The sequence below is a fragment of the Dermacentor albipictus genome, unplaced genomic scaffold (assembly GCF_038994185.2).
Source record: "Dermacentor albipictus isolate Rhodes 1998 colony unplaced genomic scaffold, USDA_Dalb.pri_finalv2 scaffold_14, whole genome shotgun sequence".
NCBI lineage: Eukaryota > Metazoa > Arthropoda > Arachnida > Ixodida > Ixodidae > Dermacentor > Dermacentor albipictus.
In genome coordinates, this window is record NW_027225568.1 from 14,911,107 (window position 1) to 14,939,029 (window position 27,923).

Genomic DNA, 27,923 nt, shown 5'->3' on the forward strand with positions numbered 1-27,923 from the left:
CAAGGCCAGCCAGTGTAGGCAGAGAAAAAAGTCGGTGGAAGACATCGGTGCTACGTACGCCGTAGCTCCCATCGGAGTATGTTCATTCAGTCAAATAAATAGTGCATGCCAGAATGAGCAACTATAACTTCATTGTGGAATAAACAAAAGATGTGAATTTGTTCCAAGATAAATTCGAAAACGCAGACCCATACTGACACTGTACTTATGGGATTCTAACCCACTCAATTTTCACGAGATTAAAGTAACAAAATAAAATTACGTATGAATGCAACTCGCCAGATTTATAATAGAAAAATATAGCATGCCCTAAACGTTCAGGATCAGAATACGAAACATGTAGAAGTTACCTTCACCAAAGGGAATTTTTTTTATATATGAGCTTTAGTAATGAAAGTGATGCATTGTCATTGAAGTTTGGCCTTTATTGGCCACAGATACCAAGCACACAGGGGTGGTAATCTCAAGCAATCACTTTTAGAGAGAATACTGACTTTCAAGGGCTGTGGTGCTGTCCCTGCTACGCACGAGGTCGCAGCAGCCACATATTGATAGGGTAGAATGCAAACACGCCCATGTGCCGCATATTCGGGGCACGTTGAATATACCCGAGTGGTAAAAATTAATCCAGAGTCCCTCACTACAGCGCACCTCATAATGAGATCATAGTTTTGGCATGTAACACCCCAGAAGTTAATTCAGATTATATGCAACTCTGCATCTGACTTGTCAAAGTATGCGGCAGCGAGCGTTCTTGCAGATACCGAGCTTTCCACAATGCCACAAACACTGGTGGCCATATACGCAGCTTTTGTTTTATATAAGTTCAGGTTATTTTTTAACGCAGTTTCTCAGAAAAAACGTGCTAGTTAGATTTCCGTAAATACAGTGACGCAGAGACTTTTGTTTTTGTACTTCAGATCAATCCCGTTCTACAATGTTGGGCAATGCACATACATACTGCTTGCTTTCAGCCTCAAATTCTATAAACAAAGCCGGCATTGCAACAGAAGCAGGCTTTAAAACAACACAAGTGTCAACAGGTGAAAAAAAACACTCTTTGATGTGAGGAGGAAAACCATCAGCATTTTCACCAATTCCCAGTTTCTGACAAAGCAAGAGAACCAAGCCAGAAATGCCGGCAATTACATGCAATATATGGGAAACTATAAAAAATTTCCCATCATGGCTTGCAACGACAGAACAGTCACTTTTCTTTGCTTTTCTATACTGCTGGCTGTGTATAATTGTGCCTTCAAAGCTCATTCTTGAATATTCCTCAATTACAGCACATGTTGTGTCCAAGAAATTTTGCACAGATTGCAGTTCCCGCTCGGACAACATAGCTGTAACTGGTGCTCCAAATAAGCATACATTATCAATTCGAGTCACTTTCTTAATAGGAACATTGCCAAGCAGTCTTTCGCAAAACCTCACCACATCATGCGGAAGAGAAAGCAAATGCAGCGCAAGCTCCAGCTCTCCTTCCAGAGTGACTCTCTCCAGTATTTGTGTCGGAGCTCCTTTTGCTGCCTTTACCATCTTTGTGAGCTTCCCATTCCCTGTTTCGAAGGGAAACGCTGAGTTTGCCCAAAGAGGACCCAGATGCTCCACGCTTGACGTCAGATGGCGAAGCTGGTGGATGTTATAAGTCATGAAGCGAGTCCCATAGAGGTTTGCAGCTCTGCACACAAATGATTCAAGCAGGTGACCTAGAAAAATAATTGTTTCATGTAAGAGTATTGTTGAAAGAAAGCTTTGAGTAAGCTTGTCAATGCACGTGTAAATTATCACATCTCCAATACTTTCATCCACTTAACGTGTGTCTCTAACAAGGTTTAAATTAGAGCATCCCCATGTATCAAGAGTAAAACTTTACATAATGGGGGACACAGAACAAATACACTCTGACATAGCGTGAGCATGTATTATAGTGTCTGGGGATGTATCTACAATAGTCACATGATAACTGCAGTCCAATACTCAACTTGAGAAAACATCCACCCCTGTTGGCCGCTTCACTATCGTCCTTTCTCTGTCCCTTTTCATGAAATGTGCACAGATTGAGTGTTTTATCTTCCTGCATCGCATTTTGTTTTAGCATTCACAGAAAAAAAAACAGAAAAGAAAACAATGCTGCCATGGTTGTCAATGAGAGTGAAATTGTAATGACTCAGACAGTCTAATTAAAGGCTTCATAAATTTCAGAAGCTATGGCTACCAGAAGAAACCAGCAGTGCACAAAATTAGGATAGTTGGTGTAGCACAGCTTCAGAAGTGCAGCAGTGGAACAAAACAAATGCAGTTCAGAGCACATAAAATGCAACCTATTGTAGTGCAGGACCAGATATAAGTCTTTTCTGACTCTTGTTTACCCTCCTATAGAAGTTAGAGTGTGTGCACAATGCTCCCACATCAGTGCGACCTGAAATATCAGACAAAACACATCTGCCAGAAAATCGTGCAAACGAGGCTGCGGGAGCACTTTTTCACTGGGTGCACAGCTGGGTACAGGGACATCGAGGGGAATATGCAGAGTGAATGGACGATCAGAAATGCACCTGCCACAGTGGTATATAGCATGCTGTATAAGTCATGAAAGAAAAGTAGTGTCAGGAGAAAAGCTTTGCACTAGAGGATGCATTTGTTTTACAAGACTCGATCCAGGGACAGGCACTTTTAGGGCCTTTCACTCTGCTATTTGAGTGAATCAGAAAGCTATATTGCAGAACAAGGTTGAATTCCCTGACAAATCCAAGCCTTTGCCATAATCAGTGTCGCTTTGGGCTTGCTGATTACTTCAGCCTGCAAGTATAGTGGTTAGCTAAGATGGAAAATGACCACCTAGCAAGCTTCCACAGAATTGATTGGCTAAGGCACGTACTATGTGATGCTTTGTGATGCGCAAAAGGTTGTGTAGGGGACAGAGTAGTCTCTGCGCCTCTGCTCTAACCAAAGGTGTGCACATTGTTGCTCTTTGGCTTTTCAGTTTGTGTACAGTATGTAATGTGTATACTAACATAACATTCGCATCATAAGATTACCCTAAACAATGCTCTCGAAAATTTCGATTTTCGTTTACCTATTCCTAATAACGACACCCCTAACTTTGGTCTGAAGCAGACTTGTGACCAAATGGCCATGCAGTATTTTTTTGCCGAGATTAAAAGCTTTTACTCTTGCACACACGTTTAGAGCAAATGCACTTAACAGCTGTCGCTGGGGGCTGCAGGTTTGATGAAGGACCAGCTAACGACTATGACAAGGGAACACTGGCAGCAGGAGAATGGTAATAACAGGCTGAGTAGTAAATACTCTTAAAAATAGAAGCAAGATAGTCTAAATGCGAGTAAACAATTTACCTGCACATTGAAGATCAGTTGGTGAAATTTCACTCTTGAGCAGAGTGAAAATGGCTTCGGCCAGCATTGACATGTGCCTCCAGAACCGCGGTGGCAGCACTCCGAGTACTGTTGGCAGAGAGTAGTAGAGAAGCCAGTTCTTCCACTCGCTCGCCTTCCAGAAGCACCTGTCTGCCAAGGACCGTGGCAGCCGTGTGAAGCAGTGGGGTGGGCAAATACTCAGGAGACGTTTATCCAGCTTGGCTATAGTTGAAGGAGCACCTGCACAAAAATAAGCCGTAGTTACTACCACAAATTCCACCTATGCCATGAAGAGGATGTTTGCCTCACCTGTTACAATACTTGCAATGGTTGGGAATAGTGCAATCATATGCCCAGTTTCTCAAGTACCAAGACTAGATCAAATCAAATCAAATCAAAATCGCTTTATTTCAGGGTATTTCCTGCGGAGACAGAGACTAAAGGCTGAAATAGCCTGACTGGGCCCCTGCCCCCGTTCAGTTCATACAGCGTTTACGCGTACAATAACATATACAGTAACGTGCACATTATATTAAAATTACAGTTGCACTCAATGTACAGCCGATGAAGGAAATAAAGTGACTTCTAATACATCAGATAAGAAGTATGAAATGCATACATGTGTACATAGATCACGCAGATAGATATACATATAGAAAAGGTCACACAGGATTCATGTGTTATATAGCTAGGAGACCCTTTATCCTGTTACAGATATGTAGATAACGACTATATACACCAGTACATTGTGCTGACAAAACAGAAAAAAAAAGAAAATCAGGAATGTCATGGTCATAGTAAAAAGTAACGTAAAACAGTCTACAATACACATCCTGTTCTGACAAGGAACGTTTTGTACATTCTTTTAAGTTTACCACGGCTGTCTGCCCAATTTATTATGTCTTTCTGTATATTTAAAATCTGTATAGCTTGCTACGTTACCGATTGTTTCCCGTAATTTGTCCTAATCTTCGGAAGCGTCCTCCTATGCTGCCTAAATCCGTACTTATGTTCAACTACCATATCACTGTCTTTGTATATGTTTGTTGTGTGCATATGTTGCACTAATTTATAGAGATAAATTTGATTGGCCATAAGCATGTTGTGTTTCAGAAATAACTCCCTGGTAGGTAAGTCACGCATATCTCCTGCATAATTTTCAAATATACGTAGCACGCGCTTTTGTAGTACCGTTAGTCTATTATAGTTGCGCTGAGTGGTGGTGCCCCATACTAGCGAACAGTAGGCAATCTTAGAATATACTAGAGTGTAATAGAGTTTTTTTTTAGCCGAAGAGGTATTAATGTAGAAATCTTTCTAATACATCCTATTGATCGAGCTATATCGACTACCAAATGGTCGACGTGACATGACCATACCAAAGACTCTTGGAACCAAACACCTAGGAATTTTCGCTCAGGTGTTTGCTGAATAATCGCGGTTCTATACGTAATATGCATGTCATGTTGGTCGCGTTTATTTGGAGGGGAAAAAACGATGTATTTAGTTTTAGAGGCATTTAATTGTAGACAATTATCATTTAGCCATTTGGATAGGTTTTGTAGATAATGATTAGTCTTTTCTTGAAGTTCACGTTTTGTCCGTGAAGTAAAAAATACGTTAGTATCGTCCGCAAACATTACTATATCAAGGGTGATGTCAATCTGAGTTATGTCATTAATGTATAACAAAAACAGGGTAGGACCTAATACTGATCCTTGGGGTACTCCATTTGTTACATTTAACGACGTCGAGGTTTAATTATTAACATCTGTAAATTGGAAGCGTTTCTCAAGGTAGCTGGTTATTAATTTCAATGACATGGCACGTATTCCATAACACTGCAGTTTTAGAAGTAGAATATCATGATTCACCGAATCAAATGCTTTCCGCATATCTAGAAAGAGACCTAAAGTAAAATCCTTATTTTCAATACCTTGAATAATTTTCTCCTTTGCACGAAGTGGTGCCTGTTCAGTTGACTTGTGTTTTTGAAATCCGAATTGCGAACTAGATATGATATTATATTTCTCTAAGAACTTTGTTACGCGATCATTAATTGCCCACTCAAAGACTTTTGATAAAACAGGTAATACCGATATTGGCCGATAATTTGCAAGGGCGTTTTTGTCTCCGGATTTGTGTATCGGAACAACCCTTGCTATTTTCAGTTGGTCAGGGAAGATACCAGTATCGAACATTAGGTTAATAATATAGGTGAGAACGTTTTTTAGCAACTTGGAAACATACTTTACTGGCTCAGCCCTAAATTCGTCATAACCAGCGGCGACATTCTTTATTCTATTAATTAACTCAGATGTTAACCATGTCTTAGTAATAGCCTAGTTTTCACGTAATGCCATGTGGACACAAACACATAAATATACAGACTCCGCATAGTATGGTAGCTGTGGCAAGGCCACAAATATTTATAGCAATCCAAGCATTAGGCATTATTAAAACAACATTTATTAGTGCTTGGTGCATTATAGCCAATGTTGGCTGCTGTGATATGAAACCTATACTATCAATTTTCTTAATGCACAGAGAAGCACATTGCCTTTACAGTTATATGACATCTAGAGGCTTGCAGTGATGCCTGACACCGGCAAAAGATGCAGAGAGCGAGTGGGACTATGCTAATTCAGGGACAACCAAATTAGGAAGGCACACTCAGTTTAGACAAAGACACTCCCTCACCAGAACAGGAATTGACCTCTCTGGTACAGTATTTGGCCACCCCCTCCCTTATGATTCCTACAAATAACCCATGGGTCTCAGTCCCCAGCAGCTACGAAGCACCTAACCAATGCGGTGGTCAACGCAGCAGAGGCTGCTAAACATCTCTGGGTCTGGGCAGGCCGCCAATGGAAAATGACCCTGTCAACCTTTCACAGCCGGACTCTGTCTAGTGAGGCTAGCTTAGTAGGACTCTTTGAGGAACTGCCACATATTGTTTGGGATATCATCGGCCTTAGTGAGACTAGAACTGGTGACGCTTATACATTGCTGAATAACGGCCATGTCCTCTGCTATAGAGGTCTCCCAGATAAGAAGCAATATGGGGTAGGATTCCTAATCCATAAGGTCATGGCGGGCAACATTGATGAATTCTACAGCATTAATGAGAAGGTTGCAGTACAAGCCTATGCTCCAACATCCAGTCACGATGATGATGAAGTAGATCGGTTTTATGAAGATGAATTAGCGATGAGAAAAGTGCAAACTCGGTATACTGCAGTAATGGGTAACTTCAATGCAAAAATGGGGAAAAAGCAGGCTGGGGAACAGGCAATTGGAAACTATGGCATTGGTTCTAGGAACGCTAGAGGACAGATGCTGGCAGAATTCACAGAAAGGAATAAGCTTCGAATAATGAACACCTTTTTCAGGAAGGGTAGCAATAAAAAGTGAACCTGGGAAAGCCGTAATAGTGAAACAAGAAGTGAGATTGATTTCATACTGTCTGCCGATCCCAGCATAGTGCAGGATGTAAAAGTGATAGGTAGAATAAAGTGCTGTGGCCATGGGTTAGAAAGGGCTAGGATTCACCTCAATTTGATGAGAGAAAGAGCCAAATTGGTCAAGAAGAAACAGGTCAACCTAGAGGCAGTAAGGGTAAGAGCAGACAAATTCAGGCTGGTACTTGCAAACAAATATGCAGCCTTAGAACAGAGAGACGCTGACATAGAGGTAATGAATGAAACCGTAACTAGGCTGGCTTCAGAGGCAGCAATTGAAGTGGGAGGCAAGGCACCAAGGAAACCAGTAGGCAAGCTCTCCCAAGTAACAAAGAACCTAATAAAGAAACGACAAAGAATGAAAGTGTCGAATTAAAGAGATAAGGTAGAATTCACGGAACTGTGAAAACTGATCAAGGCGAAAATAAGTGATTGTCTTAACTATAACATGAGAAAGACTGAAGAAGCCGTAAAAAATGGACACAGCCTGAAATCAGTGAGCAGGGAAGTTGGCATAGGACAAACCAAGATGTACGCACTAAAAGATGAGCAGGGTAATACCATCAGCAATCTTGAAGGTATAGTAAAGGCAGTGGAAGAATTCTGTACTGACCCGTACAGTGCCCAGAGGACTCGGGAGAACTCCATTCAAAACAGTAAAGAACAGAATACAGAAACTCCTATAACTCGCGATGAGCTGAGAAGGGCCTTACAAGACGGGAAACAAGCAAGAGAGCGCAGCAGGGGAAGATAGAATAACAGTCGATTTAATCAAAGATGGAGGAGACACAATGCTTGGAAAACTGGCGGCTCTTTATACGAGGTGACTATCGACTGCAAGGGTCCCAGAAAATTGGAAGAATGCAAGCATTATACTAATCGACAAAAACGGAGACGTTAATGATGATGAACATGCAGACGCTGGTAATACTGCAATGACGTGTTCTAGTTTCTTTAAGCCACATGCTTACCATAGGTCTTAGAACATGCAAGTCACAGAATATCACGTGAAATCAAAAAAAGTACTAACAAAAATTTTGGATTGTGTCTTTTGTGTTGAAATAACTAGCCGACAACTCAGCAATCAGCTGTTTTATAACTAGTTCAACCCAGCTCGGCCAAATCTGTCAATTTCGGTTACGTGTACTTCTTACATAAAGGCATTCCTACTGTAGTCTGTAAACATTTCCTTTTCAGTGCTATTTCCAGGCAGGTATCCACACTGGACCAATTGCAAGTTTTAGTGGGATATTTTTTACAATGCTCGGCACTCCCCAGTATACAGGAATGGTTGATTGCCCCTTCTTTTTTTTTCTCCAATTTAGAGCATGGCAAGCGCATTGCATTACATTAGTATTCTGACTTGTGCGCAAGATATGTAATATTTCTAAAAAAAAAGTAATGTTTGTATGTGTGTAACATCAGTACCAGCTAAATCATGGATGTTATCAGGCATACTCTTGTCACATGCACTGCAAGAGCAAATTGTTATTTCCCTTCAAAATTGACTTATCTGAACAAAATATAGAATTCAATTACTCCACTTTAACAAGTGAGCACAGGTACATACCGATGTAGAACGGCTCCTGGCAGTTTGCACTGTCCAGCCAAAACTCGGTAAGCTGCCTTGTCACTCCAAGCAGCACACAGTGCATGTAGTCAACTGCCTGGCTCAACACTGGATTGAACAAATTAAGGTTTATCAGGGGCGATGGACCCTTGATGCCATTCACTGGCATATTCAGCTCAAGGGCAAGCTTCATGTCTCTCAGGACCCCTTCTTCTGTTCTCAGTGCAAAGTCCGTTTGGATGTAACGAGGAGTACCTACAATGAAGGAAATGCCCATAAATTTTTTTACATACACCTAAAAATACAAATATTTATAGGAAATCCCATAATGTTTATTACTAGTGTGCTCATAGTGACATATTGGTGCTTTGTAGGGTACAACGTAGTAGGTTGCCTGACATTTACATTAATGCGATGCAGCACCTTATGCATCTCATGGCCCTTCACAAGTTAAACAGTAACAGGTAGTGACATGAAAGCTATGTTGTCAACTGCAAGCAATTCAGTACTTTCAACAAATATGTGCACAGAAATGTGAAGCATATGTTCTTTTTATTCTAGCAAGAATCTGCATCAATATAGAATGCTTGCAGGAAAGTGCCAGCCAATTTGTTCATCGTGTACTTGTCTCCATCGTGCCTTTCCGTCCTTTGTATGCTGTCGCGCCGGGCACATCATGGATTAACAACTAGCCCAGCCTAACACCTTGCTTCAGTAGATTTCAAGTTCATCACGTTGCACTGCACCAAGAACAGCCTGAACAAAACGATTTTAGCATGCTCTAAGTCACCAAAAGGCCTCAGTGCAAACATGCCACTGACCTATATACAGCCCACTTGACATGACTTTGGTGAATCAGCGCACTTGGGAAAAAACACAAGTTCACATGAAAATGAATTATGAAGACATACACATGCACTGACGTATGTCCAAATGTCCAGAAGCAGTCCTTTTTTTCCAAGTGCACTGCTTCACCAAAATCATGGGTACCCAACTAGCCCATCAGTACCTATAAAGTAAGCCCGAATAGATCGGTTTAATCAATACACTAAATGCTACTGCCTCTGTACTGTGCTACCTTTTGTTACAAGCTATTGCCCACAGTGTAAATCGACAATGCAGCACTGTGTCCCCCCACTATAAAGTTGTTGCATAGCAGTTGCACTTCAAATAGGGTGAACGCCGGAGCAGAGAGAACTTACACACCACTCCTCTATGGATGCTGTAAAACACAACATAATGCAGAGCATGCACCGCTCTGTCAAAACATGGACAGAACTTACGCATTCCATAAACTAGCTTAAGAAGAAAACCCATTGCAAGGAAGTCACAAGTATGCTTTGAAGGTATCATCACACAAAGTAAAACATTATAGAAGCCAACGTGAAAACAACTTTGATCTGCAATGTTTGAGTCTAAGACTAGTTATCGTGGCAAGACATTTTCCAACACATCCTTATGACAAAATGGCGTATAGTCACTCAACTAGCGGGCACATCGGAATCAGAGAGAGCTAATAATTCATGAGCAATGTGAAAAACGCCATACCTTCGATTTGCTCTGCACAGGTCAGGCTCCAGCAGCAGCCGAACCTTCCATTGAACTGTGTCTGGTTTGTCACTGCTGCACGGGCTGGTGCATCAACTGAACAGCAGATGGAATGAACTTTTGATCTAACCGTTTCTGTTCCATGCTGCCACACAACAGTTCCAACAGCCTGCAATGCTTCCACAAATTTTTCCATAAACACCATCATGTCTGGATGTTTGTGGCCAAACCACAATCCAGCCAGAACAGGGCTTTGGCGGCGCACACCTGGCGGTAGTTCATTTATAGTGAACTGGATGGGCCACACAGACGCTTTCGACGATTTATAAACAGGGCTTCCGTCAGTGTTGAATGTGAGCGTCAAGTCCTTGTGGGATATCTTGCCACTCTGTCTAAGACTCTTGTATATGGCACCACTGGTGATATCACTCACTGAATCGCATTGCAATCCTTGCTCTATTTTTTCCATTTGGGCGAACAGAAGGTCCTTAAACTTTGCTATTGACTGACCAATTTGCTGCTTGATGTTCAAGATGCTGAAAAAGCAACCTGCGTTATTCAATAGCGAGACTTTCATATCTGCTTGGCATTCTCGACAGCGCATTGTCTCTGAACTTAGCTGCTCTAGTTGACTTCCGCAAATGTTGCAGTAGTAATGGCGATTCACGGCCGTATGCATCGTTGGATTCCACAACTTCCTGAGTAGATACTTGCTTCGAGGCAGCATGTCACCTTGAAATCCAAACAATGCTTCGATGAGACGCAACAACCCGTCCACGGTGTCCCAAGGCAGCCCATGCGCAACAACAAAAGCTAGAATCATTACGACTGCAGCAGCTTTTGTTGTTGTGGATCCAGGAAGGGTCGCCGTGCCATACTCGCGCAGAGCCGTTGCGAGCGCTTGGGCAACGTCTATCGGCGGTACTGGGTCGGATTGCCCGCTTTCGTTGCCTTCGTCTGGGGCCGGGCATGCATTGTCAGTCTGACGGCCAGCTGACGATGCGCCGATTTCATCGTCTGAAAGTAGCGGACAGTCGGCAAACGAGCAGGACAGATCAGGCTCGGCAATGTTCGAAGCATGCCCTTGCGCAACCGGCTGTGACATGTGACGCAACCTATTCGCGCTTTCCAGATACGCTAGCGCCGCAGCGCGGATTTTTTCGGAACCCGGGAGGGGGTGATGGATTTCCCGCCCACGCGGTTTCTGCAGCTGTGTTGGCGTTTTGGTACTCTTTGATATGGGGGAAAAAAAAACAGTCGACGAGCGAAGAGCAACCGCATGTGCAGTGTGCCACAATGCACAAATCGTGCAATATTGGGAAAAGTATTGGGAAAAGCACCACTTTCCAAAAGAAAAAAAAAAGACAGGAAGTTGTGGGTGATCAAGCTCCGCATCGGGAAGCAAGTGAGCGCAGAAATAGTCATATGTAGCGAGAATTTCAACAAAAACTTCTTTTGGGGCCACCTTGGTTAGTGTACTTGACTGTTGCTCAATGATTTCATTTTTTTTTTGTGGCGAGCTCTTACGAAAGCGGCTGAAGAGAGACGCTGTGCCTTCGCCAAAGATCGTTTGGCGAAGGCACAGCTGTGCCTTCGACTGATCCTGTGGTTCATGTGGCCTGCATTTAGTTGCGTGTGCCTGATACGTCGTCTGGGTATTTTTGTCACAGAAGTGATTGAACTTAGAGCCGGAGTAATAGCTCAGGCCTGAGCTGTTAGCAGTTAAAAAATACGGCCAGTATATATTGGTCAAAAAGAAAAAAAAGGTCGTTACTATTTTTATGATTACTGATACCATTTAAATGTGGCTGATGGTAAGACGTAACAAGTGTCCCAAAGGGGCACTCAAGGTTTATTAACTATTAGGTCCATTACATCTTTCTACCTGCAGCTGTCCCTCACTTTTTAGCGCAACTCCAAGCTCACGTGATACATCATATACAAGAAATTAAAGAGAGGGGAAGGGAAAGGAGGGAAGAAATACTTTAAACTTCAATTAAGCATCTTAATTGCCTTCGGTATGCGCACGCATGCTTTCAACACATCATGATAATTCTACACTCGAGAGCAAAAGTGATTAGACCACGGTATTAGCAAAAAGACGTATCGTTTAGCACAGCTAGCGCGCGCCGTGCGACGAAATCGTCTCAATGAATTACATTAGTCGAACAGGCACCTTCATTTCAGCCTGCATGCCAAGCTACCAAGAAATCGGGCAGAACTCATGTACGATATGTCTATCAAAGTATTCGATTAGCCGAAACGCATCTGTGACGCGGGTACCTGCAGCCGGGCTCCTGTAGCTAGCTCTCTCGCTTCACACGTTGTGCCTTCTGGCGTCGCCGCCGTGAAGTACGCGCAAGCCCACAGACATGTAAACAGCCACAAAAGTTGGCATCGAACAGGTTCATTGAAGAGCGCGCACAGAATCATTGCACATGCTCACTGGAACGGCCCACCATTTTCAGGCTGCACTATCTTCGGCATCGGTGGATATTCTTGGTGGCTCGATAGCTATATAGCCTGAAATACTACTGTTCTAACGGGGCCAAGAATGCTGTTCGCATTAATATTCATATTAAACGTTCTCTGCGTCTGGGCTACTTGCTCACGACTGTACCTTAATACGCATCAGCCCATCGGAAATATTATTTCACGTGACCCTAAGGTATACATTTTTCACAGGTATATATGCCATCCTCGGCATGCGCACTTTTTATAACAAAGTGAAGGGCACTTGAGTCGATTGAACACCCAAAGCCCTGTAAATAATGTAATGCAGTGAATCAACGTTATCTATTGTATCGTCGCATTGAACTATTGACTGTGTAATTCGCGCGAGACGCAATTAAATCGCACAGTAGCTGCCGCTGTGGCGATAGGTGTGTATGTTTAGATGGCTATTGTATGAAGCTATAGTTGAGGCTGAAAGGGTCCGCCCGGCCACATCAGATAGAAAATGTGTATCGCACATATAGCCGACTGTACTGTGACTTTTCCTCTGCTCATAAGCTGGGATATGTCTCGGTGAAACGTGTGTGTGGGGAAGATACACCCAACGTAGGAAAGTATATAATAATCGTATCGACGTCGTGCGTGAAGAACTAAGCGCGCACAACGTATCCAAACTCTCAGCGGTAAAAGATACGCCAAACATAACAGCTAGCAGTCCCAAATCTTCAATGCGTACAGCTTCACAATTAACCAAGCACATTTACAAAACTCCTAGTAAAGTTAGTTCGTGATGTCAGTCGGAAAACGCGACTGCCAAATTCATAACTTTCATGCACTACAAAATCTTGCACTATTTATCGTAACAAAATATTGACAAATGTCCTTAAGAATATTTTGGTCTATATAATGCAGGTATTTGTGTCAGGAATGTATCAACGTTCTGGAACACACACACACACACACATATATATATATATATATATATATATATATATGCGCGCGCGTGTGTGTATGTCTGTGTGTGCAGGCTCAGCGAAACACTCGAAACGAATGCAAAGGTGCAGACGCGGTGTAGGCGTTGTGCTATGTCTGACGAATGTGCACGGTGTGCGTAAGTTTGAGAGGTCGTGAACTGGAGGTATGATCGGTTTCTGGGGCGTAAATGCACACCACAGTTGCGCAGACACATCAGACGCGCGTAAGCGGGGTTTTAACGGTACTCGACCGTGCTCGTCTGCTGCGTCGTCTGCTGCGCCGCTGCTTCGCATCTGCACCAAGTCGGCACCGACCGTGGAGCGGGTGCAGCAAAATCACGAACCAGCCCTGCACCTTTCCTGCACTTTTTCAAACGAACGTCGTGGTTCTGCGGGCGTCATTGCTGCACCGCTGAAAGGAATGGCAGGGTGCAGCACCTCGCGAACTGGTTCTAGTGGTGACGGCGCTGGCATCGAGGCACCCTAGTGACGGCGAATCGAACGTACCAATCGGGGCCACGTGACTACATTCCGAACAGTGAATCTTGGCGGTGAGTGCGCGCGTATCCTGACAGTTGCTTTGTTATGTGGTTGTGTACGCTTTTATTTGCTTAGCTTTTTCTTACTCCGTACCGTGGTCTCTTCGCGCCTATCAATGGAGCCTCCCGCTCGGAAGAGGAAAATGTACCTGCACGATGGCCAACGTTTTCACGTTCCCTCATCGACACGCCGCTATTCGCACTTTTCAGCGCCTATAGGTGGCGCGGAGAACGTTGCAATATGGCGGGGATAGAGGTGATGGAGGCGATACGAAAGCGTGCGCATCTGCAGAAGCAGGCGGCTTACAGGCCTCTGGTATCTCTAAGCGCGATCCTTAACATTGCTAAGGAAACGCAGAGATGTGTTGTAGAGGGAGAGGCTACGTTTAACGCTGGCCATATAATATGGTGTGAAATACGAAAGACGACAAGCGCGGCTGTTCAGGTCGAGTAACTCTGCCTGCAGACAAGCGTCGTGAGAGGCCCGCCGCATACTATATAAGTTCAAGTCTGCAGTGTAACCGGCGCCGTAAAGGTCACTATGTATCCTTACGTTTCGTAATCTATACGCGATGTACAAGAATTGACACCAAGCAGTTAATCGGTAGCGCTCAGATGTAAACAAATCGCAGTATGCGCTTTATGCCGCTGCATAAGGTAAACGTTGGGTGCATTCACGATGAGATAAATGGCTCGACGCACCGGCTTGTATACGGAATGCTTGTTAATGATGCCAGATAATACGTAAACATTTCAGTAGTGCCGATTTACAATATATGAGTGACACTATGACGTGTGCAAGCGCACCCCGTTTTACAGCACGATTAGTGTTTTCGCGTGCTGGAGGGAAGCTCGCATGCGCATTCTTCATCAATGACCGCTTCAGGTACGTAGTCCTGGCCCTTGTTTCTTGCAACATTGTTATAGAAGAGATACTTTAAGACCAAACAAAACTACAAAATCAGAAACACGTGCGCTCGACCCCCGATCAGTACACACCTTTGAATACAGCAAAAGAAAAAAAAAATCAGCGAAAGTCTTGTGCATAGCCCGCCTGTTTCGTTCTCACACAAAACGACTACGAACAGTTGCGGAATAGGTTCTCTAGTTTGCAATGCTCACGACGCAGCGTCAGGCACCGTCGCAGAGTATTTGCCGAAACAGCGCGAGTGCAGGCAGAAAACTTAATAAACGGTGACACTTGTGTACTTAAATTTACTTTGGGAATCTGTAGAGGGCCTTCTTCGGCCAACGCTAGGTCTCAGTTACACCATGGTCTCAGTCTTGCTTCGTGGGACCGCAGCGGGATCTTTGGCGAAGGCACAGCGTCTCTCTTCAGCCGCTTTCGTAAGAGCTCGCCACAAAAATAAAATGAAATCATTGAGCAACAGTCAAGTACACTAACCAAGGTGGCCCCAAAAGAAGTTTTTGTTGAAATTCTCGCTACATATGACTATTTCTGCGCTCACTTGCTTCCCGATGCGGAGCTTGATCACCCACAACTTCCTGTCTTTTTTTTTTCTTTTGGAAAGTGGTGCTTTTCCCAATACTTTTCCCAATATTGCACGATTTGTGCATTGTGGCACACTGCACATGCGGTTGCTCTTCGCTCGTCGACTGTTTTTTTTCCCCCATATCAAAGAGTACCAAAACGCCAACACAGCTGCAGAAACCGCGTGGGCGGGAAATCCATCACCCCCTCCCGGGTTCCGAAAAAATCCGCGCTGCGGCGCTAGCGTATCTGGAAAGCGCGAATAGGTTGCGTCACATGTCACAGCCGGTTGCGCAAGGGCATGCTTCGAACATTGCCGAGCCTGATCTGTCCTGCTCGTTTGACGACTGTCCGCTACTTTCAGACGATGAAATCGGCGCATCGTCAGCTGGCCGTCAGACTGACAATGCATGCCCGGCCCCAGACGAAGGCAACGAAAGCGGGCAATCCGACCCAGTACCGCCGATAGACGTTGCCCAAGCGCTCGCAACGGCTCTGCGCGAGTATGGCACGGCCACCCTTCCTGGATCCACAACAACAAAAGCTGCTGCAGTCGTAATGATTCTAGCTTTTGTTGTTGCGCATGGGCTGCCTTGGGACACCGTGGACGGGTTGTTGCGTCTCATCGAAGCATTGTTTGGATTTCAAGGTGACATGCTGCCTCGAAGCAAGTATCTACTCAGGAAGTTGTGGAATCCAACGATGCATACGGCCGTGAATCGCCATTACTACTGCAACATTTGCGGAAGTCAACTAGAGCAGCTAAGTTCAGAGACAATGCGCTGTCGAGAATGCCAAGCAGATATGAAAGTCTCGCTATTGAATAACGCAGGTTGCTTTTTCAGCATCTTGAACATCAAGCAGCAAATTGGTCAGTCAATAGCAAAGTTTAAGGACCTTCTGTTCGCCCAAATGGAAAAAATAGAGCAAGGATTGCAATGCGATTCAGTGAGTGATATCACCAGTGGTGCCATATACAAGAGTCTTAGACAGAGTGGCAAGATATCCCACAAGGACTTGACGCTCACATTCAACACTGACGGAAGCCCTGTTTATAAATCGTCGAAAGCGTCTGTGTGGCCCATCCAGTTCACTATAAATGAACTACCGCCAGGTGTGCGCCGCCAAAGCCCTGTTCTGGCTGGATTGTGGTTTGGCCACAAACATCCAGACATGATGGTGTTTATGGAAAAATTTGTGGAAGCATTGCAGGCTGTTGGAACTGTTGTGTGGCAGCATGGAACAGAAACGGTTAGATCAAAAGTTCATTCCATCTGCTGTTCAGTTGATGCACCAGCCCGTGCAGCAGTGACAAACCAGACACAGTTCAATGGAAGGTTCGGCTGCTGCTGGAGCCTGATCTGTGCAGAGCAAATCGAAGGTATGGCGTTTTTCACATTGCTCATGAATTATTAGCTCTCTCTGATTCCGATGTGCCCGCTAGTTGAGTGACTATACGCCATTTTCTCATAAGGATGTGTTGGAAAATGTCTTGCCACGATAACTAGTCTTAGACTCAAACATTGCAGATCAAAGTTGTTTTCACGTTGGCTTCTATAATGTTTTACTTTGTGTGATGATACCTTCTAAGCATACTTGTGACTTCCTTGCAATGGGTTTTCTTCTTAAGCTAGTTTATGGAATGCGTAAGTTCTGTCCATGTTTTGACAGTGCGGTGCATGCTCTGCATTATGTTGTGTTTTACAGCATCCATAGAGGAGTGGTGTGTAAGTTCTCTCTGCTCCGGCGTTCACCCTATTTGAAGTGCAACTGCTATGCAACAACTTTATAGTGGGGGGACACAGTGCTGCATTGTCGATTTACACTGTGGGCAATAGCTTGTAACAAAAGGTAGCACAGTACAGAGGCAGTAGCATTTAGTGTATTGATTAAACCGATCTATTCGGGCTTACTTTATAGGTACTGATGGGCTAGTTGGGTACCCATGATTTTGGTGAAGCAGTGCACTTGGAAAAAAAGGACTGCTTCTGGACATTTGGACATACGTCAGTGCATGTGTATGTCTTCATAATTCATTTTCATGTGAACTTGTGTTTTTTCCCAAGTGCGCTGATTCACCAAAGTCATGTCAAGTGGGCTGTATATAGGTCAGTGGCATGTTTGCACTGAGGCCTTTTGGTGACTTAGAGCATGCTAAAATCGTTTTGTTCAGGCTGTTCTTGGTGCAGTGCAACGTGATGAACTTGAAATCTACTGAAGCAAGGTGTTAGGCTGGGGCTAGTTGTTAATCCATGATGTGCCCGGCGCGACAGCATACAAAGGACGGAAAGGCACGATGGAGACAAGTACACGATGAACAAATTGGCTGGCACTTTCCTGCAAGCATTCTATATTGATGCAGATTCTTGCTAGAATAAAAAGAACATATGCTTCACATTTCTGTGCACATATTTGTTGAAAGTACTGAATTGCTTGCAGTTGACAACATAGCTTTCATGTCACTACCTGTTACTGTTTAACTTGTGAAGGGCCATGAGATGCATAAGGTGCTGCATCGCATTAATGTAAATGTCAGGCAACCTACTACGTTGTACCCTACAAAGCACCAATATGTCACTATGAGCACACTAGTAATAAACATTATGGGATTTCCTATAAATATTTGTATTTTTAGGTGTATGTAAAAAAATTTATGGGCATTTCCTTCATTGTAGGTACTCCTCGTTACATCCAAACGGACTTTGCACTGAGAACAGAAGAAGGGGTCCTGAGAGACATGAAGCTTGCCCTTGAGCTGAATATGCCAGTGAATGGCATCAAGGGTCCATCGCCCCTGATAAACCTTAATTTGTTCAATCCAGTGTTGAGCCAGGCAGTTGACTACATGCACTGTGTGCTGCTTGGAGTGACAAGGCAGCTTACCGAGTTTTGGCTGGACAGTGCAAACTGCCAGGAGCCGTTCTACATCGGTATGTACCTGTGCTCACTTGTTAAAGTGGAGTAATTGAATTCTATATTTTGTTCAGATAAGTCAATTTTGAAGGGAAATAACAATTTGCTCTTGCAGTGCATGTGACAAGAGTATGCCTGATAACATCCATGATTTAGCTGGTACTGATGTTACACACATACAAACATTACTTTTTTTTTAGAAATATTACATATCTTGCGCACAAGTCAGAATACTAATGTAATGCAATGCGCTTGCCATGCTCTAAATTGGAGAAAAAAAAGAAGGGGCAATCAACCATTCCTGTATACTGGGGAGTGCCGAGCATTGTAAAAAATATCCCACTAAAACTTGCAATTGGTCCAGTGTGGATACCTGCCTGGAAATAGCACTGAAAAGGAAATGTTTACAGACTACAGTAGGAATGCCTTTATGTAAGAAGTACACGTAACCGAAATTGACAGATTTGGCCGAGCTGGGTTGAACTAGTTATAAAACAGCTGATTGCTGAGTTGTCGGCTAGTTATTTCAACACAAAAGACACAATCCAAAATTTTTGTTAGTACTTTTTTTGATTTCACGTGATATTCTGTGACTTGCATGTTCTAAGACCTATGGTAAGCATGTGGCTTAAAGAAACTAGAACACGTCATTGCAGTATTACCAGCGTCTGCATGTTCATCATCATTAACGTCTCCGTTTTTGTCGATTAGTATAATGCTTGCATTCTTCCAATTTTCTGGGACCCTTGCAGTCGATAGTCACCTCGTATAAAGAGCCGCCAGTTTTCCTAGCATTGTGTCTCCTCCATCTTTGATTAAATCGACTGTTATTCTATCTTCCCCTGCTGCGCTCTCTTGCTTGTTTCCCGTCTTGTAAGGCCCTTCTCAGCTCATCGCGAGTTATAGGAGTTTCTGTATTCTGTTCTTTACTGTTTTGAATGGAGTTCTCCCGAGTCCTCTGGGCACTGTACGGGTCAGTACAGAATTCTTCCACTGCCTTTACTATACCTTCAAGATTGCTGATGGTATTACCCTGCTCATCTTTTAGTGCATACATCTTGGTTTGTCCTATGCCAACTTCCCTGCTCACTGATTTCAGGCTGTGTCCATTTTTTACGGCTTCTTCAGTCTTTCTCATGTTATAGTTAAGACAATCACTTATTATCGCCTTGATCAGTTTTCACAGTTCCGTGAATTCTACCTTATCTCTTTAATTCGACACTTTCATTCTTTGTCGTTTCTTTATTAGGTTCTTTGTTACTTGGGAGAGCTTGCCTACTGGTTTCCTTGGTGCCTTGCCTCCCACTTCAATTGCTGCCTCTGAAGCCAGCCTAGTTACGGTTTCATTCATTACCTCTATGTCAGCGTCTCTCTGTTCTAAGGCTGCATATTTGTTTGCAAGTACCAGCCTGAATTTGTCTGCTCTTACCCTTACTGCCTCTAGGTTGACCTGTTTCTTCTTGACCAATTTGGCTCTTTCTCTCATCAAATTGAGGTGAATCCTAGCCCTTTCTAACCCATGGCCACAGCACTTTATTCTACCTATCACTTTTACATCCTGCACTATGCTGGGATCGGCAGACAGTATGAAATCAATCTCACTTCTTGTTTCACTATTACGGCTTTCCCAGGTTCACTTTTTATTGCTACCCTTCCTGAAAAAGGTGTTCATTATTCGAAGCTTATTCCTTTCTGTGAATTCTGCCAGCATCTGTCCTCTAGCGTTCCTAGAACCAATGCCATAGTTTCCAATTGCCTGTTCCCCAGCCTGCTTTTTCCCCATTTTTGCATTGAAGTTACCCATTACTGCAGTATACCGAGTTTGCACTTTTCTCATCGCTAATTCATCTTCATAAAACCGATCTACTTCATCATCATCGTGACTGGATGTTGGAGCATAGGCTTGTACTGCAACCTTCTCATTAATGCTGTAGAATTCATCAATGTTGCCCGCCATGACCTTATGGATTAGGAATCCTACCCCATATTGCTTCTTATCTGGGAGACCTCTATAGCAGAGGACATGGCCGTTATTCAGCAATGTATAAGCGTCACCAGTTCCAGTCTCACTAAGGCCGATGATATCCCAAACAATATGTGGCAGTTCCTCAAAGAGTCCTACTAAGCTAGCCTCACTAGACAGAGTCCGGCTGTGAAAGGTTGACAGGGTCATTTTCCATTGGCGGCCTGCCCAGACCCAGAGATGTTTAGCAGCCTCTGCTGCGTTGACCACCGCATTGGTTAGGTGCTTCGTAGCTGCTGGGGACTGAGACCCATGGGTTATTTGTAGGAATCATAAGGGAGGGGGTGGCCAAATACTGTACCAGAGAGGTCAATTCCTGTTCTGGTGAGGGAGTGTCTTTGTCTAAACTGAGTGTGCCTTCCTAATTTGGTTGTCCCTGAATTAGCATAGTCCCACTCGCTCTCTGCATCTTTTGCCGGTGTCAGGCATCACTGCAAGCCTCTAGATGTCATATAACTGTAAAGGCAATGTGCTTCTCTGTGCATTAAGAAAATTGATAGTATAGGTTTCATATCACAGCAGCCAACATTGGCTATAATGCACCAAGCACTAATAAATGTTGTTTTAATAATGCCTAATGCTTGGATTGCTATAAATATTTGTGGCCTTGCCACAGCTACCATACTATGCGGAGTCTGTATATTTATGTGTTTGTGTCCACATGGCATTACGTGAAAACTAGGCTATTACTAAGACATGGTTAACATCTGAGTTAATTAATAGAATAAAGAATGTCGCCGCTGGTTATGACGAATTTAGGGCTGAGCCAGTAAAGTATGTTTCCAAGTTGCTAAAAAACGTTCTCACCTATATTATTAACCTAATGTTCGATACTGGTATCTTCCCTGACCAACTGAAAATAGCAAGGGTTGTTCCGATACACAAATCCGGAGACAAAAACGCCCTTGCAAATTATCGGCCAATATCGGTATTACCTGTTTTATCAAAAGTCTTTGAGTGGGCAATTAATGATCGCGTAACAAAGTTCTTAGAGAAATATAATATCATATCTAGTTCGCAATTCGGATTTCAAAAACACAAGTCAACTGAACAGGCACTACTTCGTGCAAAGGAGAAAATTATTCAAGGTATTGAAAATAAGGATTTTACTTTAGGTCTCTTTCTAGATTTGCGGAAAGCATTTGATTCGGTGAATCATGATATTCTACTTCTAAAACTGCAGTGTTATGGAATACGTGCCATGTCATTGAAATTAATAACCAGCTACCTTGAGAAACGCTTCCAATTTACAGATGTTAATAATTATTCCTCGACGTCGTTAAATGTAACAAATGGAGTACCCCAAGGATCAGTATTAGGTCCTACCCTGTTTTTGTTATACATTAATGACATAACTCAGATTGACATCACCCTTGATATAGTAATGTTTGCGGACGATACTAACGTATTTTTTACTTCACGGACAAAACGTGAACTTCAAGAAAAGACTAATCATTATCTACAAAACCTATCCAAATGGCTAAATGATAATTGTCTACAATTAAATGCCTCTAAAACTAAATACATCGTTTTTTCCCCTCCAAATAAACGCGACCAACATGACATGCATATTACGTATAGAACCGAGATTATTCAGCAAACACCTGAGCAAAAATTCCTAGGTGTTTGGTTCCAAGAGTCTTTGGTATGGTCATGTCACGTCGACCATTTGGTAGTCGATATAGCTCGATCAATAGGATGTATTAGAAAGATTTCTACATTAATACCTCTTCGGCTAAAAAAAACTCTTTATTACACTCTAGTATATTCTAAGATTGCCTACTGTTCGCTAGTATGGGGCACCACCACTCAGCGCAACTATAATAGACTAACGGTACTACAAAAGCGCGTGCTACGTATATTTGAAAATTATTATATTTGAAACATCCTCGCAATCAAATCAGCTTTGCCACCTGAAGGATAATGTAAACAATATGCTGAGAACAAGAAAATATGGCATTTGTGATGGTCATCGCAGTTACCGATTAAAAAGCAATAATAAGGGCACATGTAGAGACAGTAGGCGCTAAATATAACTGAGGGATTCTACAAGACATACAGAAAAGGAAAAGTAACAAGCGGAAGCAGTAAGTGCCCCAAAACAAGCACACTACAGCATGGGCATTTTGTTGCTTCACATCACATCTGTTAACATGCTGAGTGCTAACGTGTGTTAATTAACACAGGTTAAGTCTTGATGCAGCAGGTTTCCGTTCTTTTGAACACATGTCGCACGTGCCAAATGAGAAACATAGGGTCTGTTGAGCTAAAATTTTCGGTAGAGTCGGCAACGAGGCCCAATTACAGACCAAGTAACGCGTGGCGAGCACATACAAGGCTACATTTTTTTCAGTTATTTTCCCATTTCCTTTATCAATGACATATAAGCCGCCTATGTTATAACCACGATCGCACCGTGAGTTGTATGCTAAGATAGGCCGCGATTATGTGACAATGCCTTACGCCAATTCTATGCCACTCTAGCCCGGTCGGAGCGTCACTATGACCACTGATGCTGCGAGAAGCAATAACGTTGGAAAAGTCATCGCCATAACATCGCAGCACTAATCTCGTCGATCAGGACTCGTTACGATAACTGGACGCAATAAAGGAACGCGCACACAGCGCTGTGTGCATGCTTCATTTAGCGACATAGAGGCTGCATGAAATGCCGCGCTAAGCACCGCGATCTGCATAATCTAGGTGCTTTCCTGAGGCCTCCGTTTGCCTGTTACATGTGCCCTCCTGGAGAATTACTTGTGAAAAATTCAATATATCGTCGCAACGAAAAAAAAAGCACCCAGCTACGAGAAAAGCCCCCCGCGACATCTACAACACCAGTCACAACTTTGCCCTGCGATCGACCCCCGCGAAGCAAATGAAGTGTTGAAAGTTGATATATACTCACATCCCAACACCATGACGTTGCCGGAGTAATATCCTTCCTCGCCTTCGAAGCCTTTTCCACGGTCTCTCCAATAAATGCGCTTGTTGCACGCCAAATCGTTGAAGTCATTGGGACTGTAATCCTTTATAAGGCTTACCGAGACGATCGCCTTGCCTCCGTCCTCATATTCCACATAAGCGTGTGTCGGCGCTGACATTTTCAAGGACAAATATAAAAAGCACACTAACACAAAGAAATAAATACGAGGCTTACAAAAGTACGAAAAGTAATCAAAAAAGTAGCACAACTATATTTAAAGATGAAGGAACTATACACTGAATACACACATACAAATAAATTAATATAAGCACTTACAGAGAAAACTTAAAAGAAAAAATAATCACGGCACTACACTTAAATTAAGCTATATATAGATACAGTAATAAAGATATAAAGGTAATATAAAAGAGATATAAAACGATATAAAAGAGATATAGAAAAAGGAAATATGAATATATAGGAATAGGAATATAAGAATGGAAAAAAAACGTGGCGTATGCAGAAATATGGCGAGGGAAGCAGCGACGATAGCAGGAGCTAGGGTAGCAGGGCTTTGCACAAAGGCGTACACACGGTTTTATAGTCTTGTCTGGCTTGTAGTAAATATGCATAGACTGCTGACACCGTATACGAATTTATGGAGGTACTGAATGTGTGTGCTCTGTGTTGCCACATGGCAGTGGAGAAAAGAAAAATTAAAAAACGTTTATGCACAATCTTTAACACATGTCGGCCATGCCGTATTCTCAGTTCCGTCGTGTGCAGGCCGCAAAAGCATAGCCTTTCAGATCTAATACCAATTGAAATTGTCGATGAGCCATGGATTCAATACTACCTATTTGCAATATGCTTAAGTAACCATTTAAATATAGCGTTATCTTATCTTGGTAATACCTTTTTGAGGATCCTCAGCGCCGAATTTGACGTCTATGACGTGTTTCTGACTCCCGCAACCGCTTCCGCCTTCTGCTGCAAGCAACAGCATGGCCTTCAAGATCAACGTTTATTACGTTGATGAGGACATCGCTGGGCCGTGGATTTGGACACCACCTGTCATTAATATTGAATCTCCACCCTCACGCGAACCGATTCGCGGAACATAAAGATCTGTTCGTTTCTCACGTGCTTAGGTGTGATAACCTGAATAACCACAGTGTACGTTATGAATCAAATTTTCGATACGTTTCTTTCAGTTCAGTTCAGTTCAGTTCAGTTTTATTTCCTTAAAGACCCCTTTGCTAGGGGTATTACATAAGGGGTGGGTACAGATTAATATACAAATATAAACACAGGTATACAGAAAAAATTGCACATTGAAGCTACATTTTCGCAAGTGCAAAACAACAGAAATAATAACACGTGAGAAAGCAAGTTAATGATTAGCCAACAAGGACACATTTTCCAGAAACGATGTTCATTTTCGACCATTTTCATTTTCCAGAAACGCTGTCAGTCCTTGTGCATGAATGGCGTAGTAAAATGCCTCAGCATGCAAGCTAAGGTTTTAGATTAATGCTAGTCAGTGGAATTAATTGTGCTATGTGTGGACATTTATGTGACAATTATGATTGTGTTTATGTAAATGTGCACCATGCAGATTCCATGGAGGCCTCCATAATTGAGGCAATAAGAAAAGAAGTTCGTGCGGCAAGGCTGCCTTCACAAGTATGTAATGTGGCATGTTGATATTTTATGGGGAGCAAAATTTCATGATTTTGAAATGTCAAATCAAGTCATGAACTGTTTCCCATGGACGGATTTATAAATTTAGTTACTTGACGATGTAGTTTAACCTTTTGCTGCCGCAATCACACTTCTATCATGACATTTCTTTGGCAGCTGACGTGATTTGCACCCATAGTACTTGATATAGAATTTCTCATCTAAGCAGCAGCAAAATAATATTTGTCGATTTAAGTACACGAGTCTAGCTGCATCCTAATAAACAACTAATAAATGACACTTCTGTATTGCTCATGCACTGATCTCACATTTTGCAAAACTTTAGCCTGTTTACCTTTAACCATGGAGGAAGGAAAAATATAGGTGGGAGCGTACCGCAACGCGATTGAAGCCAACCTGGTGACCCAACCTGTGGTCGCATGCCGAAGTTTGCGGCTGGTTTTAGTGTTCCCACTCTGCAGGCAGAGCAACGGCAAGGCAGCTGAACAAGCGTGCACCGAATAAATATTGGCATAGCTACTGGGAACCAAACGTCTTAGCAGATCTCAACCAAAGAGGTCACATGTTGGGCCACCACTGTGGCTTCATGGAGCGTTCGCTTGCCAAGGCTGGCTGCCTGACGTAATGCTCCCTCCTATATCTTTCCTTCCTCCATGCATTTAACTGCACAATTATCAATGCATATCTCTAAGCACGTGGGAATCTAATAGCTACAGCAATTTGTCTAAAGCAGCTAAACCTTTTAATTTGCAGTAAAGTTTTGTTGTGTCAAAAACAAAACCCTACAAGCCTTAATGGCCTTACTCATTTACCAGTGCCTATTGGAGAAAATGTAAATGGACTTCTGATAACTGTACTGTTCTTCAATTGCCCTTTAGGGTTGTGCTGCAAATGTTTGCAGCGATAATTTGCAGCAAGCAGTGCGGGAAGCTCCCATGAAGCCATGTGAGGTGAGAACTTCATTGGCATTGGTATATTTATTTGTTAGAAATGACTATGCATTATGCATTGCTCATTATTTATGTAGTCAACTTTAAAACAAATCTAACTTACCACGAAATGCTAGTGTAAACTTGATGGTATTGAGCTTTGGTGTCGTATATTTTATGCTGAATTATAATTTAAGGTAATCAAACCAAGGAATGGGGAGTGTGTGTTACTCAACAACATTTCTAGTTTGCATATGTACGGCTTTGTTATGCGCTATGCACATTTCGTGCATGTTAGTGCACGTAATACTGTACTTATGGCTATATACTAGTTACTGTGGATAAGCTTTTCTTTGCTTCTTTGCACATTCCTGCTTGTGTACAGTCTAGCTTCTGTATCACTGGTGAGCACTAGGTAGCATTATTGTGCAATGCATGGAATCCTGCTAATATGTCTGCAGTGTAGATTTCTCAGCGACAAGATCATTACAATTGTTTTCTGAAATAAAAATGTGTTTCGCAGTGCAAGAAATAATGTGTAAACTTTCATTAAGGGTTGTTTCAATGCAGTAGCAGTATAATTAGCAGAGTGGCAAATTGAGTGAATTGGCATTCGTTGTCAAATAAACATAACAGCACTAACAACAAGGGAGAAAAAATGTACGACACAGAAAAGTGCCTGTAGCACTAGCTGTTACTTCCGTTTCAAATTTAGCTGAAGTTATACCCACCACTGTGGTTCAGCCACTGCGACGTCCTACCACAGAGCACAAAGTAAAAAGAAATAATTATCAGTGTTGTGAGCCACAATCCAATGAAGCCAGAATTCAAAACAGCTCATGCATCGATTTATGTGTACATTGACGAACCTGAGGTTTTAAAAAAGTATCTGGAGCCCTTTACATGGCTTTTCTCATAATCTGTGGGATTCACGTTCAAAGGCCAGGTTGTTATATCTCCTTTGCATTAAACAGTCATAGGCAGAAAAAGCTGATACTCGCTCATACTTGCTCGCCTATATATTTGGAGGCTATGCACTCACTCGCAGTCATTCGCACTTGCATTCATGAAAGAAAGAAAATCTATTCCCGCATTGTGCAATACAAAATGGTATACAGTATCATGTGGCATTTGCAGTTGCTTGCATTGACACTTAATGGTACCCAGTCATGATAATTCTTGCATCCACAACCATTCACTCACAATACATTCACTCGCACTTGTGGACAGCCACCTATTATACTCGCATTCACTGAAACTCGCTGCCACCAAATTTCATTCATAGTCGTGTTTATCAGCACTTGCTGTTATCCATACGTCCCCTCAAGCTTGTTAACACTCCCATTCATACACACATCCTTGCACCTATCATTACTCACTAGCACCCTCCTATGCCTGTGAAATAAGCGTGGAGCAAGTACGAGTTGGTATACTTGTGAACATTTTGACCAATACAAATTAAAAAGCTGGTGTTTTTCTTCCAGCGCAGCAATATGCAATAGTATAATAATTCACTACAAGTTTCTGAGGCTTTACTAGTTCTCAACAGTAGTGATAGCACGTAGTGCTCTGCAGTGTTGCATAGTTGTCACACATAGGCAACACATGGGCCGTAGTATTTCCGCCAGCAAGATAACCTTATGCATTCAGCTGAAGAGTACCATGTAGTGCGACACAAATTTTTAGGTGGTTTAAAGCTTCAAATATTGGGTAAGCTTGCATTGAATTTAGACTGAAGAATGCACACACTTCAGGTTGTCCCCATGCAGCAACCAAATGAACAATCAGTGTTTGATGTTTCTCTTTCCTGTTGTGCAGCATCATTCCTACATTCTGCTCCCAAGCAATCGTTTTTTCTAGCCCAGACATATTTTTAAGTAATAGCTGACAAGCACGCTTCTTGCTTCTCGGTCCAGATCTATGTGTTTTGAGCCATTAGCAAGGAAGGTGGCAGGTTAGGCCCTGTTTAATTTCAGAAAAGGGCTCAAAAAGAACTTTGCCATTGCT

General features: G+C 42.8%; 2 protein-coding genes across 2 annotated transcripts; one reads left to right on the forward strand and one right to left on the reverse strand.

Moving 5' to 3' along the window:
* Positions 1–921: 921 nt before the first annotated feature.
* On the reverse strand, positions 922–11,067 carry LOC139051730 (uncharacterized). The gene is made up of 4 exons (XM_070528715.1): positions 9,963–11,067; positions 8,415–8,669; positions 3,363–3,623; positions 922–1,712 (listed from the first exon to the last, which is right to left on the reverse strand). Exons 1-4 carry the CDS (start codon positions 11,065–11,067, stop codon positions 922–924), a joined length of 2,412 nt encoding a protein of 803 aa, XP_070384816.1.
* A 4,629-nt stretch (positions 11,068–15,696) lies between these two features.
* Positions 15,697–27,847, forward strand: LOC139051731 (uncharacterized). Its single transcript, XM_070528716.1, has 5 exons — positions 15,697–16,802; positions 18,097–18,351; positions 24,902–24,969; positions 25,866–25,937; positions 27,833–27,847. The coding sequence occupies exons 1-5, from the start codon at positions 15,698–15,700 to the stop codon at positions 27,845–27,847; spliced, it is 1,515 nt and encodes a 504-aa protein (XP_070384817.1). The 5' UTR covers position 15,697.
* Positions 27,848–27,923: the final 76 nt, after the last annotated feature.

Excerpts from the sequence above, each read along its gene's own strand:
- LOC139051730 (XM_070528715.1), bottom strand. The coding sequence starts at position 11,067 with ATGTCACAGCCGGTTGCGCAAGGGCATGCTTCGAACATTGCCGAGCCT. Across the intron at positions 8,670-9,962 it reads CTGTGCAGAGCAAATCGAAG|GTACTCCTCGTTACATCCAA; the intron begins GTATGGCGTTTT and ends CCTTCATTGTAG. Across the intron at positions 1,713-3,362 it reads AACTGATCTTCAATGTGCAG|GTCACCTGCTTGAATCATTT; the intron begins GTAAATTGTTTA and ends TTATTTTTCTAG.
- LOC139051731 (XM_070528716.1), top strand. The coding sequence starts at position 15,698 with ATGTCACAGCCGGTTGCGCAAGGGCATGCTTCGAACATTGCCGAGCCT. Across the intron at positions 16,803-18,096 it reads CTGTGCAGAGCAAATCGAAG|GTACTCCTCGTTACATCCAA; the intron begins GTATGGCGTTTT and ends CCTTCATTGTAG. Across the intron at positions 24,970-25,865 it reads CGGCAAGGCTGCCTTCACAA|GGTTGTGCTGCAAATGTTTG; the intron begins GTATGTAATGTG and ends ATTGCCCTTTAG.